At 40.7% G+C, this 16,363-nt stretch overlaps 1 protein-coding gene across 8 annotated transcripts in view; it reads right to left on the bottom strand.

The window, feature by feature from the left end:
• SEMA6A (semaphorin 6A) overlaps window positions 1–16,363 on the bottom strand; it is a 119,137-nt gene that overhangs the window by 21,956 nt on the left and 80,818 nt on the right. For 6 of the 8 annotated variants that reach the window (XM_084503475.1, XM_084503473.1, XM_084503476.1 and 3 more), the window contains 6 exons: window positions 16,005–16,145; window positions 15,818–15,898; window positions 13,789–13,847; window positions 11,859–11,879; window positions 11,675–11,725; window positions 4,976–5,140 (listed from right to left, as the gene is read on the bottom strand). In XM_084503475.1, the coding sequence (XP_084359601.1) occupies window positions 4,976–5,140; window positions 11,675–11,725; window positions 11,859–11,879; window positions 13,789–13,847; window positions 15,818–15,898; window positions 16,005–16,145 (518 nt within the window). The remainder of the gene's footprint in view (window positions 1–4,975; window positions 5,141–11,674; window positions 11,726–11,858; window positions 11,880–13,788; window positions 13,848–15,817; window positions 15,899–16,004; window positions 16,146–16,363) is intronic. The other 2 variants (XM_084503479.1, XM_084503480.1) reach the window with 2 other exon arrangements.

The raw sequence follows: 16,363 nt of genomic DNA, 5'->3' as shown, positions 1-16,363 counted from the left end.
AGTAAAAATTAGTAACACTGCCGCTTGTGTACAATAAGAAACATCTTATGGAGTCAGATTTTGAAATTAACAGCCCTTGGGCTCCCCAGTAACAGAGACCTCTCCAAATTGTTCACTACTGCTAATGACACCTAGGTCTGTACCACCCAAAGGGCTGCAGTTGTTAACAGTTATATGTAAAATAATAGACTCTAAAGCATGACATATCCACAGGAGCATTCTTGACATCTAAATACACCAGCAGGTCTTAACCATATAAACTGTGTGCAGCACGTCCCACTTCCAGACAGTTTCTTTGAAATTGGCATGTGGCTATTGACAAAAGTTTTGTTAAGAAAAGGAGACACCACTTCATAATCGTCACTTAATGAGTGTTGAGACAAGTAAGATTACAAACATTAAGCCTGTTCAGAGTAACACTACACTTTAAGCAGTCAATGCCCAGCTAAACCATGTCCACCTGAATGCATCAGAAAAGAAGCTGTGGAAAGAAATCATAAGCCAAATCTCTACAACCAGTTTATCAGCACTGTGATTGAAAGGTAAGCTCCATACATTTAGGGAGTGAATAATAAAACTAAGCAGTTGGCTACATTGTGTTAACAAACCCAGGACTAGAAAAACATGAGGCATTTCTAGAAGGAGGCAGAAGGGACAGGAGACAGCAGAGAAGGGCCAGGAGGGTAATAAGGGAGCAAGGCCAGATCCTCCTGAAGAAAATTACTTTGTTTTCTTCATGAAGGTCTCTCCGCTAGCAGTAAGTACTATATTATCTACTTTCCCTTCGTTAGTAGAACAACTACAGAGACACAGCACTAGGTCACTACTGGGGTGTACAGGGTAAAGCCTTGGAGTGCTCCACATGAGGAGCTTCACGACTGCTGAGGGCAGGAGGGAGGCTCAGTACAATGGCAGCAGAACGGGAGGTTAGACTGCAAGGTTAGGAAAACTCTTTTGACAAAGGTGAGAAACACACAATTAAATTAAGACTAAAACACAGCAAGAAAGGAAACAAAACATAAACATACTCTAGAACATGTTTTTTTGTTTGGTTGTTTTTTTGTGTGTGTTTTTTTTTTTTTTTTTTTTTTTTTTTGGTTGTTGGAGGAGATGGAGAAGAGGAAAGAGGGTGCAGTTTGCCCAATCAGAGCTGATTTTTTGTTTGCAATGCAGAGGGGCAGATTCCTTAATGGCCAAAATGAAAATGCCAGTGGGATGGCAACGCATAATTCCCACTCTATGGGTTGCTCTACACATTTTCATCTTGGCAAGAAATGTGAGGTAGCTCAGAAACAACAATCCCAGAGTATATTTAGCTACTAAAGCTGTGGCACACAAATGTCACATTCCCATGAGTCAACCCTTTTAAAGAACCCCCTCTTCACGCCCCCACAGATATTCCCCAAGATGCCTGCACTGAATTAAAAGTGAAGCATATGGATGGATGTGACATCATCAAAGCACCCGTGTTACAGAAAAAAAAAAAAAAAAAAAAAAAAGCAGCAAGTGGATTCTGTACAATTAGTACAATCAGAAGGAAGTCGTTTGTGAGTACAGGAAAAGAAAGAAAACACTGTCCAAAGGACTAGACACAACCAATGAAGAACATCACAAAGCACCTTGCAAAACAAAGAGAAAATGTTAAAAAAAAGAAGAAAGAAAAAAAAAAAAGAACAAAAAAAAACATTTTTTTTTTCTCTGTGAATGTGCAAAAATGAAAGAAACCACAGCAAAAGTGAAAACAAAACCTTGATGAAAGGATAGTAAGCTTAACATTTTCTGATTTAATTTTGTGCAAGAACTCTTTCCTTTGCCCTTTAAAAACAACAAATCAATAGCAATTTTGGAGCCAACCGGCTTTGATTGGGCAAGGCAAGGAGAACAACACACAAGTAGATGGTAATGGTAAACAACCATGCGGTCACCTCTGCCGCCATTGTTTTGATTGTGTGTAGACTGCTTCCAGCTTTGTCAATATTCATAATTAGGCAACAAAGAATGCATGATATTTAAATGACCCTGTCAAGTGCTAATAAGGATCTTTGGTAACTATCACTCCCTGAGCAGGGAACTATTGAATGTAAGCCACCTCATCAGTCAGTGAATTGAAGTGAAAATTATTCAAATCCAAAAGCTATACGTTTATTAATATTTTCACTGCATGCTCCTCTGAAAGCTGTGGCTGGCATACAAGATGCTTTTAAGAGCTAGTTTTCCATCTACTAAGCACTGCTTTGCAAAAGATTTGTAAAGTACAGATCCACACATAACAAATACTGTCATTAAAATGCATACACATCTCTGCATTCCTCTGGGTACATAAAGGGCCAGATCTTCCACTATTGGTAATTTCTGACCTAGCATCCCTGACTGATACCAGCAGAAGAGCTGGGTTCAAGGATCTTTTCCTTCCTTCCTCATCAAGTCTGCTTAATGACATCCCCTCTTCTCAGGGAGGAGGAGAAAAACACTACTTACTTTCAAAAGAGGGAACACAATTTTCTAGGAAATGTTGTCTCAGCTCAAGAAGTTTGAATACCAGGTGTTACCAAGAGGCCAGACAGAAAAAGAAAAAAATATATATATTTTTTTAAGCTGTCAGCATTGTCATTGATTTATTTCTCTGATAAAAAGGAGTGATAGGTAGATCACATGCCATCTTTAAAAGAGCATGCAGGTTTATCTGCTTTCTCTCCTCTACATACCTGACACCCAGAAATAACATTTTTAAAATTGCCATTCTGCAGCTGAAGAGCAAGGTCTGAGGAACAGAGTTCAGATTCAAGAAATGAGGATGATTTCTCAAACTAAGCTTAAGCAGGGATTTGGAATCTGACCTTTTGTCTTCAACGCCCCCAAAGACTTACCCCTTACATTATGGTTTTGAATTGGAGTAATGCAGCTGCCTGAAATTCGACTGCAGAGACTCTGTAGCCCACAGGTCTGTGTGGTACAGGGAAGCTCTGTACTTATGTCACAGGTAAGTCTGACCAGGTTCAGAAATTCAGTTTTTCCTTTAGATTTGCAGTTAGCCTCCTATCCTCATCATGTCTACATGATCAAGCTCAGAAAAAAAATATAATTTGGGAACAGTAGCCTCTTCTAAAATCCACCTGAAGGAAAAAGAATACATGGAAGTTTTTACAGGAAAAACTGTTGGTAGGTGGGAGACAAGTCACATCTTCTGCCTGGGGGATTTCAGCTATTCCTATTCTATTTGCTGCTATCAAGCCTAAAAGCCAAGGCTACTAGATTAATTGTCTCCTTGGCATCTCAAGAAATTTTACTGCTTCTTCTGCCCAATTTGACCAGCTTGTCAGCCAGAAAGCTGCTTCAGACTGTCTCGGGTGGGCCAGCCAGGTGATGCACACTGCCCTTGTGAACAGGAGCTGTGAAGGCTCTTTGAGAAGAGTTCAATGAGAAATCTCTGAGATATCCCAAGACTGTGGGAGACATCATGTGTCTGGAGCTGCTGTGAATGCCAGGCACCGAGTTTACAGTCCAGACCATTGCCAGCTGCTCGTGAAGATCTGCTGAAAACTGTATTGCAATGTTAACATGCTCATTAGCCCCTGCTGAAAATCTCCACAGTGAGTGCAGAGAATTCAAGACTCAGTGGGTCAGGCAGAGGGGAAGGAATATGATTTAGTAACCTACTAGTTTGGGCAGACAATTCAAAGCAGTAGGTCTGGCATGCTAGTAGCTTCTCCAGGAACAGCTGATGCTTTTGTCTAATGAGTTTTTCATGTAAAATGCATGAACAACAGAGACTGGAATCCACATTTCAATTAATATTTTAAATGTTTTTTATAAAGTATTCATAGTAGAAAGGCCTGAAGCTCATGTGTGTTCCTGCCCCTGGTGAGTGCCCTAACCACTCAGCAAGTGAGTTTTGCTTATACCCATCCTCCTTCTGGCCCGTTGAGTACTTAATTAGTCCATACAGAGTGAAACATCTTCAACAGGGAAGAGATTGAAAGAAGAGATCTAAGAACACCCTGGAGAAGAATAACAAGGACTTAAATCTCTCTAGGCAGAGGAGATATTTGAACCTAAGCCCCCTATTTACAAAGGAACCATTTTAACCTCATTCAGATACGGATTGAAAGCAGCAGGAAGAATGATGGAGGGCCATGGCAGAACTATGGGTCACTACCATCCTCGCTCAGGAGAAAAGCTACTCTGTCCCTAAGCAGGTTCAAATGGCAAGTTTAGGCAATTCTCTAATTCTCTGCATGCATAGCAAAGCAGGACTAGAGGCCAAATGGCAGGGCTGTCCCTTGTCTCAGGCACAAGCATGCTTCAGCACAGGGCTGAACAGGGTGAAACACCACCTAAATCAAAGCACCTTTTGGCTCTTTAAAAATGCAGCAGAGAAACTCTCCCCACCAGCAACCACCTAAGGATCTTTTGAAATACACTAATGATCTCTGCAGCCCTCATTCTCAAAGGCATTTGATGCTCAGGTCCAGTGGCTAGGACCAGCATCTGTGTAACTCCACCAGTTAAAGTAGAGCCAACCTCGGAGCTTCAGTATTTCTTCCTGACAGCGAGAGACAGAAATAATGTGAAATTAGCTGAGACCTGCTGTGCTGCCCCGGGAATTCAGACAAAAAGGCAATATAAAAGTGCACTCTTAAGAAAAATGGAAAGCCACGAATCTGCCTTTGTCAGACAACGGGGAAGATCAAGTTTAAAGAGAGCTAAATCCCCACTGTTTCCCTCCTTCCCATGCACATGTACAATACACACGGCAAAGGCATACATTTCTATTTGTTTTGTGTGGTTTCCTCAGGCAGTGAATTATCTAGGACTGAGTCTGAGATTGGCTGTTTAGTTTCAGGCTTTACGATAAGCTTTTAATTATAGCACAGGAGTTTTATTACATGTTGCTCTGAGCCAGCTGGAAGCAGTTACACTTCAGTCCTCCCCCCCCCTCCCTCCTCACCACAGGAAGTCATTTCCAAGGCCTTACCCTTCTTGTCTTGATGATTATGGGATGAAACTGCCACATATGGGTCTGTATTTTCGGATGAACCAAGCGGATCCTTCCAATCCAGCATGCGTCCCCTAGCATCATAACCCTGTCGAGCCCGAGAGTTGGAAGAGGTGGTGCTTGGAACTAGTGAACTGGAGTGTCCTGTTTACATTATAAATACAGGTAGGGAAGACAAGTCTCATTAGTCACTTACCATGCCACCTCATGCTCAGGAGCACAACCTTTGCTTTCCTCCATGGGTGAACCTCGTAGGCTGAGCATGGCTTTGAAGGCCTTGCAAAGTGTTGCTCGAAGGAAACACAGAATTTGGACTTTCCAAACTGTCCAGTGGGATGGTGTTAATGGCTGCATGTGTGTGCGGTTGACTGCAGCTCAGATTGCAATTGTGTGTTTTTGCCCAGCAGTGTTAAATGCATGTGGAGCAGCATGAGGACTCTTCATCTTAGTCAAATGTCCTTCAGCTGTATTCTGCACATGAGCCTGATACCGAAGCATCAGTCCACACTGTCTGGCACTGGCTTAGGAAGAAAAGCAATTTCAACAGCAATTTAAGCAATAAAATGGAACAACTTCTAGCACCACCAGAACTGGAGTGGAATGCCAGAATAGCTACAACACGATGATGTTTGTTGCCCTCTGCCTCGTGTCCCTGAGGGAATGAGAGGCTGCCCAGAACCTGTGCACTGGGGATGGAAAAAACACTGGGTTTGTGCCTACTTGCACCATTTCCACCAGTCTTGTCTGAGCAGTGGTCTACAATGGCTCTGAGGTAAGGACTGCTAGCAAAGAGCCACACATCATTTCTGCTCAAATTAACAGTGAAGTGAAGGCCTTATTACATGAGTCTGGCCAAGAAATTGTAACTGTCTTCAAAACACACTTGGTTGGTAGACCTCTCAGGACAGAGATGTGGCATTGCTTGCTTGCTTCAGGCCCCTTTGAACACTGGAAGGCCCGTTTTGAAGGAGGAAAGTTTGGGATGTGATCTGCTTTGCATTTGTCACACAGGGTAGACCTCTTGACTGGAAGAGAGGATTACAGGCCGGCTCCCCTGAGTTTCACAGCTACTCTAGACATTGTCACTGCCATCCTGAACATGACTGAGGAACTCCTTGCTGGTTGAACACACCCTAACAGCACACTCACAGGACATGACCTACCAGAAACATTGTACAATTTTAACAGTGGTTTGGCTTTGGCATAAATGTATTTGTAGATATGTATGTCCTTTGCAGCTCAACCCCAGGAAGTAGGTCAACACCCAAAATGCAGTACTCTTGGAGTCTATGGTTTCTGAATGATGGCCCCAACCTGGACTTCTCAGTGGCTCAGCTGCTCCATGACTCCTGGGAAAGTGGGCACTGAAACTCCAACCACACCACATTCTGACCTTAAAATCACTCATATTTCTGAAAGTTCCTTTTCACCACTTGCACCAATGCTTTGGCCATTCTGGTCCCTGCTCTCAGAAGCAACATCAGTCCCTTCAGTGCATGGAGAGCTGATGAACTTCAGCTTCCCAACTACCCTCTAGACATCAGAAATCTGAATGCTTTTCGATACAGACAAGTGCTTCATTTTATCCAGCCCTTTTAGCAGCTTCTTCAGATTGAAATATTGATGAAATCAGCAAAAATGCTGCAGCTTCTGTTAAGATGCTGCTATGATTTAAAGAAATTCTGCTGAATATTAATGATCTTGGAGGGGAAGAAAATGCCCATGCTCCTCTGCATATGTTTGAGGAGCACTTTTGATTTAGTGTGCAGGTTTGTATGCAGCAGTACTTTGGACTGTGTTTTGCACAGGATATGGAGAGAACTAACTTCTATAACCAGCGCTCTTTGTAGGGCAAGCTGGTGAGATTCAGCATTCTCACCATGCAGAATTATCACCCTTCAGGTACTACACGTAATCATTAATACAATTAATTGAGCACTGGACCTCAGGCTGAGGGCTTATGCTGATGAGGGCACTGTATTATTTTTTCTCTCTCCTGGTAGGAAGGGTGGTCTCCTCTAGCCACCTTTCTTTAACATGGCAAACTAGAGGGTGTATTTTGTTTAAGATGGCGCTTTTAATGTTGCTCAAATAGGAAAGAGAAGCCAAATATTATTCTCTACTAGAAGGTTTCCGTAAGCAACAGCATGGCTGGAAGCACTGGTAACACACAGTTAGATGGATGATGGGCTTCAATCCAGACTTGCTGCCTGTTCCACAGCAGTTCTACAGGGCTGCCTGTTTCCAAAAGGATGGGTAGAGGCCCAGTGGCTGAAAATACGTGCCCTTTTGAAGCAAGAATACACTGGAGCATGAAAGCTTTCACTTCTATACCATTTTACGCTTGTCAATTCCTTTGCTCATTCTCAAGAAATAAGAGGAACAATGGGACATAGAATAGGCCAGAGAATAGGCCAAAGTTATGAGATTTCCATGTCTTCTTTTCCCTAAGGACTAAACCACAGTGCCAGAATTCATGGGGTTTCAGTCTCCAAGTTAATACCCCATTCAATGGCCACAATAATGTGTACAACATTTGGTCAGCCTACAAATAGTGCTGCACTCAACATAAGAAAGCAATTAGTCAAAGCTTGATAAGGAGGTTGAAGAGAAGGAAATCTTGCAAAGCAGTAATTATATTTTATACGTGCCTTACATATGCATTTATATGTCCATATCTCTGTCCAGACACTTTTACTTTTGGTGTGCTTAAAGGGACAATTTTAAGGAAAAGGCAAAAGTACGGCTGAAGAAAAATGTTTCTTAATACAGTAATCTAGAGGAAAGATATGCCTAAGGGACGCATTTTCTAAAAAAAAAAAATAATAATTAAAAAAATTCCTCAACCATATGCTGCAAATACATGGAGAAGTTCTTGGAAATTGAAAGCTTAGGCTTTGTGAAGATAGTAATGTATACCAGATGGCAGTTAGGTAGAGGAAGGTTTCACACAATCATGAGAAATCAGTCTATTTGCTCTGTTACTAATGTGCTAGTCTAGTACACACTGAGAAACAGTCCTCCACATGTAATCAACATAAACTTTCTTCCATTTTGTGGAAGCAGGGCAGGAGCAGATTAACCTTAATAACCTACCCTGCTTGTGTTGGAGCTGTATTCTGCAAACAGTTGCTACTGGGCAGTGGCTGCCACACCAGACACCATAAGCATTATCACTGTGTCTTGTAAGTGGCTGAACAGTCAGTCCCGCTGGGTGAATTTCACCTCCGAGCTGAGTGACACCAGAAATGTATGAGCTAGTTATTTCTTTCATAAACAGAGAAAAGGCTGAAGTGGCAGGCAACCCATTCCTGTCCCTTTCACATGCAGCCATTATTAAACCTTTACAATGTGCTGTATGGTTTGCAACATGTAGTGGGCTTTTTTTTCCCCCATCACACCATTTTTACCACTCTGACTGTGTAAATAGGCTTTTCTGCAATTTAAAGAGGCTTTAACATATCTGAGGTGTAGCCAGTACATCTATGTTAGTATTGACTAGCTTTTCATACACCTAAACATCTAAAAACTAAAGATCTGCCTTTGTTTTAAAACAATGCACCTGAAAAGCTGCAGATATAGTGCTTTTCAAACTTCTTTGTTTAAAGCAAACATGAAAATTTCAAAATAGACAGGCTTTTAAAAAATCTGTTTTAGGGTGCTTCCATTATTTGCAAAAACTTTTCATTTGGAGTGCTGTAATCAAGTAATAGGACCTCAGTAAAAGCACTTAGTGTCTACGGGCATGGATAATGATTCAGAAGGGCTGCACTTCTGTAACTACAGCTTGTTCTGAAGTGCACTTGTAAAATATAAGGAGATTTTTTCAGCTTTAAAACAAAGACAGGGATTCAATACGTATTTGATAGTTGCTCTAATATGCACAAGTCATTAGGATCTCAGAGGTTAAGATGTCCACACACTATCCTATTAACAGCTATAGCAACCTAATTAGACAATTAGAGGGAAAGGCTAAATCAATACTACAGAGGGAGAAAGGAATATGGCTAGGGGGTGAGATAAGGGCCCAATTCACTAAGAATTGATGTTTCCAAAGGTAATTGAAGCTGCTTACAATTTTGTGGAAGAATCTAAGCTCATCTCTTTGTTTAAATATGTCTCTCACATCATTCATCTCTGACCTTCTGCAACACAACTTCAGCCTCCTATTCTCTCTCCCCTTGGGTGTCAAAAATGATGTACTTGAATAGTCACCTGTGTGGACTTTGCACTTTTGTTACTTGTTTACAACTGATCATGTAAGACTGCCCCAGAAAAGGGAGCCCATCTGCCAATTTCAGAAGGAGGCTGATGTAAGGAATACACAGATTAAGGGCTCAGTTTTCCTTTCATGTACACTGCTACAGAGTGGCAGTAAGTCTACCAGAGATCTGATTTATAGTGGTGTAAATCAGTCAAAAGGGGTAATCTAGCTATAAGTCTTTTGCATCTGAGCATTTGGCATCCTGAACATTCATTTGATTGGCATCCTGGTATGTTCCAGTGTTCTGAGGTTTAATCTATTATGAATTATCATTTAGTTACATATGTAATTGTATTCAATAACACTAAAATAAACTATTTATAAAATTTTATTTGCTCAAGAAAAAAAAAAAGAGCAGACATAACATTTAGCAAACATGAGCTGTTTACTGAGACTGTTTTACTGTCTAGTGCTGGAAGTTCCTACAGTCTTCTTGGGGAAGATCAAGAGAGGTGACTAGCACTTTTCCCTTTGTATTTTGCCCTGGTAGGTGGAAAGAGACTAACTACAGTAACATCATCAAGGTTATTTCAACTGAACCCATAAAGGAAGGGCTGTCTTGCTGAGTGACCATGTATCAGAATCTACATTAGAAATGTCAATGAAATCATCTGTGAAAGATTTTCTCTCACATTTGGCAGTAGGATCTTATTTTAAGAGCTGGGTTCATTCATGAAATCTATCACTGTGCTTGACATGCAAGTATACTCCCTATACCTATACTATACTGTACTCCTCTGGGACTACAGATTTTTTCATTTTGACACTCACTTAAACCATTTTTCTGCTTTCTTGGTCAGATTAAAATACCAGCTTTGGCTAAAGTCCCTCTTAATATGGTAGCTGATGGGATTCAGAACCACAGTCTTCAGCTATAACTGTGCAGCCTCCAAACACACTTAGTAGTAGGAATCCAAAGACATTTCTGGCATGTTAGCAGTAGGCCCAGGGCTATTTTCTTTTTCTTTAGATTCAGCAGTATGGTTTTTATTATTATTACTTATCCTTTAATTACTGCTCTATGTTTTGGATGTATAGCAATTTTCAACAGAAAGAAACGACAAATTCTATATACAGATGAAACCATCAGTCTTCCATACATTATGAAGTCTCAACTTAGATTTTGTGTATTCCCCTCATTGTTTTTTATTATCAGACTTGCAAACAAATTTCACCTGCACATTTTCCATTTCCTGGTAATAACATGGGAAATTTTATTTAATTTATTTTTAAATGCTGATAAGTATTATTGTGTTACTTATATTCTGCTGTACTATCATGTGTTGCCATTGGTTCTGTTTGCATCTACATATTTTGCAGGCAGGAGACGAAGGGACCAATCTAATGTGCATCATCACAACAGCAAACTAACCTACCTCTAGCTATATTCAGCCACACATATTATAATTTTCTCCAAGCTCTGATGAACTGTTTGTCTTGCACAGCCTGAATGAAAGCAATTTCACAAGCAAGTTCCCAGCCCTCCAAATTTCCAAATGGGAATTAGCCATTGCCTTCATTGGGAACATTATCACACATCCTCTTAGCTTGTGAGTACTTGTTTTTGTTCAGGATGTCTAGGAAGAGAAACTATTGCAATATAAGTCTAGGTTTGAATTTAAAGTGATTATTTATTCTGCAATAATTCCTCAAGAAGACACTTATTCTTCACTCCAAGTGACACTGTAATCCACTTCCAAACACAGAACAAAGTGGTGTAAAGTACTGCAAGTGCAGATTAACAGCTACCTAGTGGGAAACTGCTACTCCAGGCTAGCAAGAATGCTTCTTTCAACTTTGGTGTGCGAATCCCCCTTTTTATTTACAGACCAGGTACCATAGGGGTGTTATGATACTGCAAGCATGTACAACAAAAATTACTTACTCCAGAAGTGAGAGAAACCTTTGGGACTCAGGGCATAACCCCATCTCAACTGACACAGGTAATAGTTAATTTGCTTTATGAGAGATTTTCTATCACCCATGGACAGTTCTGCTCCTTTCCCTAAGTTATCAGTGACTAGCTGCTGTAGCAGTCATAACACCAGCCTGGACAACTCATGAGTGGGATGTAAGCTATTTTGTTTTTCCCAGGGAACAGATAAGATGCATCAGTGTTTCCAAGTGTTCCTTTGTCTGAGTGTTCAGATGAAGCGTGCTCTTAATCATGCCTGCTGGAGTGCCATTAAAATTGGCCATATCTGACTTTAATTCAATGGAGAGAGTTTTGAGGGAGGACTAGGAAAGAGGGATTGCAAATCAAGAAGCATGACTTAACCTTACTCGTGATTAGTGAATCAGGCCCTCAAAACCAAGACAAAACAAATAAGAAAGCGTTAGCTGTTATTTGACTAGAGAAACTACTAGCTAATACAAAGATCCAGGAAGAATATTTAAAACACCCATAAACTGACCATACACTGTGTGGTAAGACATTTCATGATCAGGTGAAGCAGTTGAAATGTCTATGAACAAAATAAATTGGGAAGAAACATTAAATAAAACAATAAATATGAAAATACGTAAAAGTTTAGTAAAAAGTGATTCCTCCAAAATGGATTTTCTGTCAGTAAAAAGTGAAACTACGAACTTCCTTACCATTCAGGGCTACGAAGGAATCTGAAAGACAAATAACAGGGGAAAAATCATTATTTCTCTCTTTTTGTTTTGTTTTGTTTTTAGTAGTTTGCTGCTAGCAACCTTTTATACTTCAGCCGGTATCTATATGTATATGATTTTTATCCTAAGGATCCAGGCAAAATTAATATTCAGACATACCTTTAAACAATGTCTGACTCTAAAAGTGTTCATGACTAGCCCCATGCAAGGGACAAATGGGAAGGACAGTTTTCCCTTTGCCATGGCTTTCTTTGCAAGGTCACATCCTATTCCAGTACAAGGCAGAATGAGTGATAAAGCTATAATCATGAGCTGATGAGGACAAAACTCACATGATACAAGACCACATAAAGTAAAAAGGTCAGTTAGCTTAGCAGGGAGTGAAATCTACCCCTGTGCAGTGTCAAGGTTCAATGCATCTTTCGGGGCTGAAGAGGGACTTAGACGGGGTATTGGCTTTACTGCTCGCTGTACAGGAGCAGAACTCTCTCCATGAGCACAACTTGCTCTTTCTGAATCATCTCCTACACTTCTTTAATGTGTAACTGATGTCAGGTAGACTCCATACCTGTCTAACCTATTTGCCCAAGGAGAGCAGAACTATGTTGAAAAGGGCTGAAAAGGGCAAAGTTGTACCAGCTGGGAACTGACCCGGTTTTGGTGCTAGCCCATTTTACAGGGATCACAGAACGGACTGTGAGTACACCTCCTTCAAAAAACTTAAAGAGCCCTAAATGGACCAATTTTAGGGCACAGGGAGGTGTAGCTGAGACAAGGGCATGCAGAGACTGAAATCCTTGTACTCCCATAAGTACAGTGATCACAATAATAAATGACTCTTGAACAAGGATGTGCAAGGCACAAGAAAGTTCTAGGTTTCTCCATAGATTATAGACTGCACTGTATCCCAGAGCACACTCTTGCCCTCTGTTATTTTGTGCTATATTCCAAAAGTAATGACTCTCTCACTTCCTGAGCGCTTTTTTTTTTTTTTTAATTTATTTTTGTTTTGTTTTGTTTTGTTTTGTTTGTTTTTTTTGTTCTTGTTTTGTTTTGTTTTGTTTTGGGTGTGTGTCTACAGGCATTAGTGCAAATTGCACCAAAAAGAATGTGATTCTTGATTTCATAAGGTTTGTAAATAATAGTTGGGGCTCAGAATTAAACCAATTTTGGCAAGAACATTTGGAACAACAGCTGTCTTGAACAAGCTACACAGCTGCTGGTGTTCCTGACAGCTCAGAAATCAACATCCAAGGTTTCTTTGCACATAGTGCAAGCTGGGCATTTTTAAGCATCTCAGTGCAAAATGTAAATGTTTAAAGACTGTGTTTAAGCTTCCAACTCATGCTGTCAGTACCTAAGGTTTACCATTAACATTTCTTAGACAGGATCAGTAGTACCTGATCCTTAGCATTGCTACTTTGTCCAGCCTGTTTGTAATATCAACTAAGGTTCACAAACACATAAGCTCCCACTTCTTGATTTTGATCCAAAGATGAAGACATGTTTCACTGTCTCCTTGTTATGCATGGGAGTGTAGTCCAAGTCACAGTCTATACAAGAAACCAAGCTCCTTCTGCACATCTAGATAAACAATCCAACCATCACGACTGATAAACACAATGAACACTCATCTCATTATTTCACTGCTATAATCAATATCCTGTAGAACCACGGTCTTTCCAGTACATAACTGATATGAAGACCAGTGTTTGTATAAATCACATCAATTGGGCTATTTAAATACATTTAAACAGCTGTGCCTCCTCTTCCTGTACCTTTAGCTGCAGTTGCCATCCCTGTTGTGCCTTACATTGCTACAAAAGAATGCTCGACAGGTAAGGGTGATTTGAGGCATTCAGAAAGACACTGTTACACATGGTAAATAGAGGGTAAAAGCTTTGCTTACTTTGGCAGTCACCCAGGCCATCTGTATTGCCATGTTCTATGTCCTGCTCAAATGCCAGCCTAAATAATAGAAAGAAACATAACAGTATGAGTAACGACAGTCACAAGCACCACCAGAAAGAAATTATTGCATCTGCAACTGAAATAAAGACACACCATGAAACCAGCCATTTCTTTGAAACTTCCCCATGAAGGCTAAAAAATTCCAAGATAGGCATTCAATTCTTTTGTCATTGCTACGTGAGTCTTTGACTTCTGATGACTCCTTGTGTTTTTCGTTTGTTTGTTTGTTTTGTTTTTTTCTTCTTTCAAAATCTACTGCATACCTCATTGTCAAGGGAGGCAAACATTCATATATTTTTAAACTATTCAATCAAAAAAAAAAAAAAAAGACATTATCATGAGCAGTTACAATCCTACCTTGACTTGTCCATACAGTAGTCAAAGTGCACCAATGTTTTGAAATGGGAAGGAAGCTAAACTATCGGCTAGGTACTGTGCTGGGGGGAAAAACTTGCATTTTCAAAATTTTGTAGGTAGTGCACTGAACATGGTTGCAGGGCATAAGGTCCAGATCACAAAGTGAATTATGCTGAATTTAAGGGTCTGTACTGATTAATACTTAAAGGCTTTCCTAGCTGACATGCTCAATTCAAACTCCTAACCTGTGCCAGTGATTTTGGATAACTAGTGAAGCTGTTCTTCCAAGTTCCTGATACAGTAAGAGATGAGTGACAAGAGCCCTGGAAAACCTCCAATACAAGCTCCTGTCTGCATTAGACAGGATCCTTCTGTGGGGGCATCATTACCCATACAGACACTTAATTCCGAGCACTATGTCCTTAAAACTACTGCTCAACTGTCACCTACTCCAGGAGGGCACCTAACATCTCTGCCTCCTGTTGGTTAATTTAGAAGTCCACCACACATCCGAACAATTGATCTGGATCTCCTCCCATGTGGTTTGTATTGGATAGAGAGCAACCTGCCATGCTCACCTCTGAACTGCACCACTGGAAGCTGCATTGCTCCTGTCTTGATGGATTTATTGATAAATAGTAGAGACATTTTTGAAAGTAAGGTACAAAACTCCCCATAACCTTGTCATGGCAAGTGCAAAAAACCTCAAGCACCTCTAGAAGGCTGAGAAAACCTCATATGCACACAGGTGAACTTCAATGGTATTTTACCAAATATCCAACAGAAACAGCCTCCATAAAGCATATAAGTATTTAGACATAGCTATAGTTTTCAAAGTGGACAAGACTATTTGAATTGAAATGGCAAATTAAGAACATGATAACTCATCCATTATATGCTGAAGACCTATACAGACACAGGGTTAAGCTGGGCTGGCTGTGGGCCTGCTGGGGTTATGTGATGTTTATGCTACACTTACACCATTATCTTGAAGTTTAGAGTGGGCAAGTGTGAGCTGTGTCAGATGTGTCCAAGAAATGAGAGGTCTGAAGTAGATCTGCTTCCTGCAAGGCTTAAGTAACCATACTTAAACAAAACCTCACAGACTTTCATTATTATAAAATAATTAAATTCTACTGTTAAGCAAGGGGAGATCCAGCACTTCTCTGAATCTACTTTAAGCTCTTACTGTGCTCTGTGATTCCTCTTAGTAATGCACAGTAAATTAGAAGGACTGGTTTTGTTTTCAGTGGACAAATTGCTTCAGTAATTTAATTTGGATTCTATTGCCTCTTTAATCAGCTGTGATGGCTCCAGTGTGGGCTGGTCCAGACACAGCCATCCAGTTCCCTCTTTTCAACAACACGTGGGCCTTAGTACAGCTCTTTCATTTTATTCTTCCTCTTCTTTCAGCAGTCACCAATCAGCTGACAGTTCACACCAAAAAAAAAAATAATTGTGAGAAATTTCAGAGAATGCAAATAAGGTAGGAACAAACACTTCACGCATTTTTCTACCCTGAGAGCCCCACATTTCAAACAGCTCACTCCAAGTCTGTCCGGCGCCACTGCCAGCGCTTCAAGGCCCTTCCAGCAAGAGCCATTACTCACTTAGCGCCAAGGAACAGCTGTGTGCACACCCCGCTCTCCTTCACCCAGCCGCAGTAGGGGTCTCGGGATGCTATGCAGGCCCTTGAGAAAGAAGAGCAGAAGGAGGCATTCTTGAGTGCTCTCGCATTCCCCACGCCTGGAACATGGGCTTACAACAAGAGGGCAAGTGCCACCACAAAGCACATACTTTTTGCATTTGCCATGGCGCTCACACCGCCCCAGCGGAACCTTGATGACGCAGGTAGAGAAGGCAACATAAAGGGCGCTGCTGGGCTTGTCAAGCTGCATACCCACAATCCGCTTGTCTTCCACGCCATCATAACTGCACCTGATTCAAAAATGTGAGATAAAGTTACAAGTGAGTTCCCCTGGAAAACAAATGAAAACCTAATGATTCCTCAATCTCAAAAACAAAACAAACAAACAAAAAAAAACAACACAACAACAAAAAACATAAATAAAACCTGAAAAGGGGAGAACTGAACAAGCCAAGGAAGAAAAAGAACACACAATAGCCATTAAATGCAGTGACAGAAAGATATATAA

The sequence above is a fragment of the Aythya ferina genome, assembly GCF_964211825.1.
Source record: "Aythya ferina genome assembly, chromosome: Z".
NCBI classification, from domain to species: domain Eukaryota; kingdom Metazoa; phylum Chordata; class Aves; order Anseriformes; family Anatidae; genus Aythya; species Aythya ferina.
This window is presented reverse-complemented; position numbering and strand designations above follow the sequence as displayed.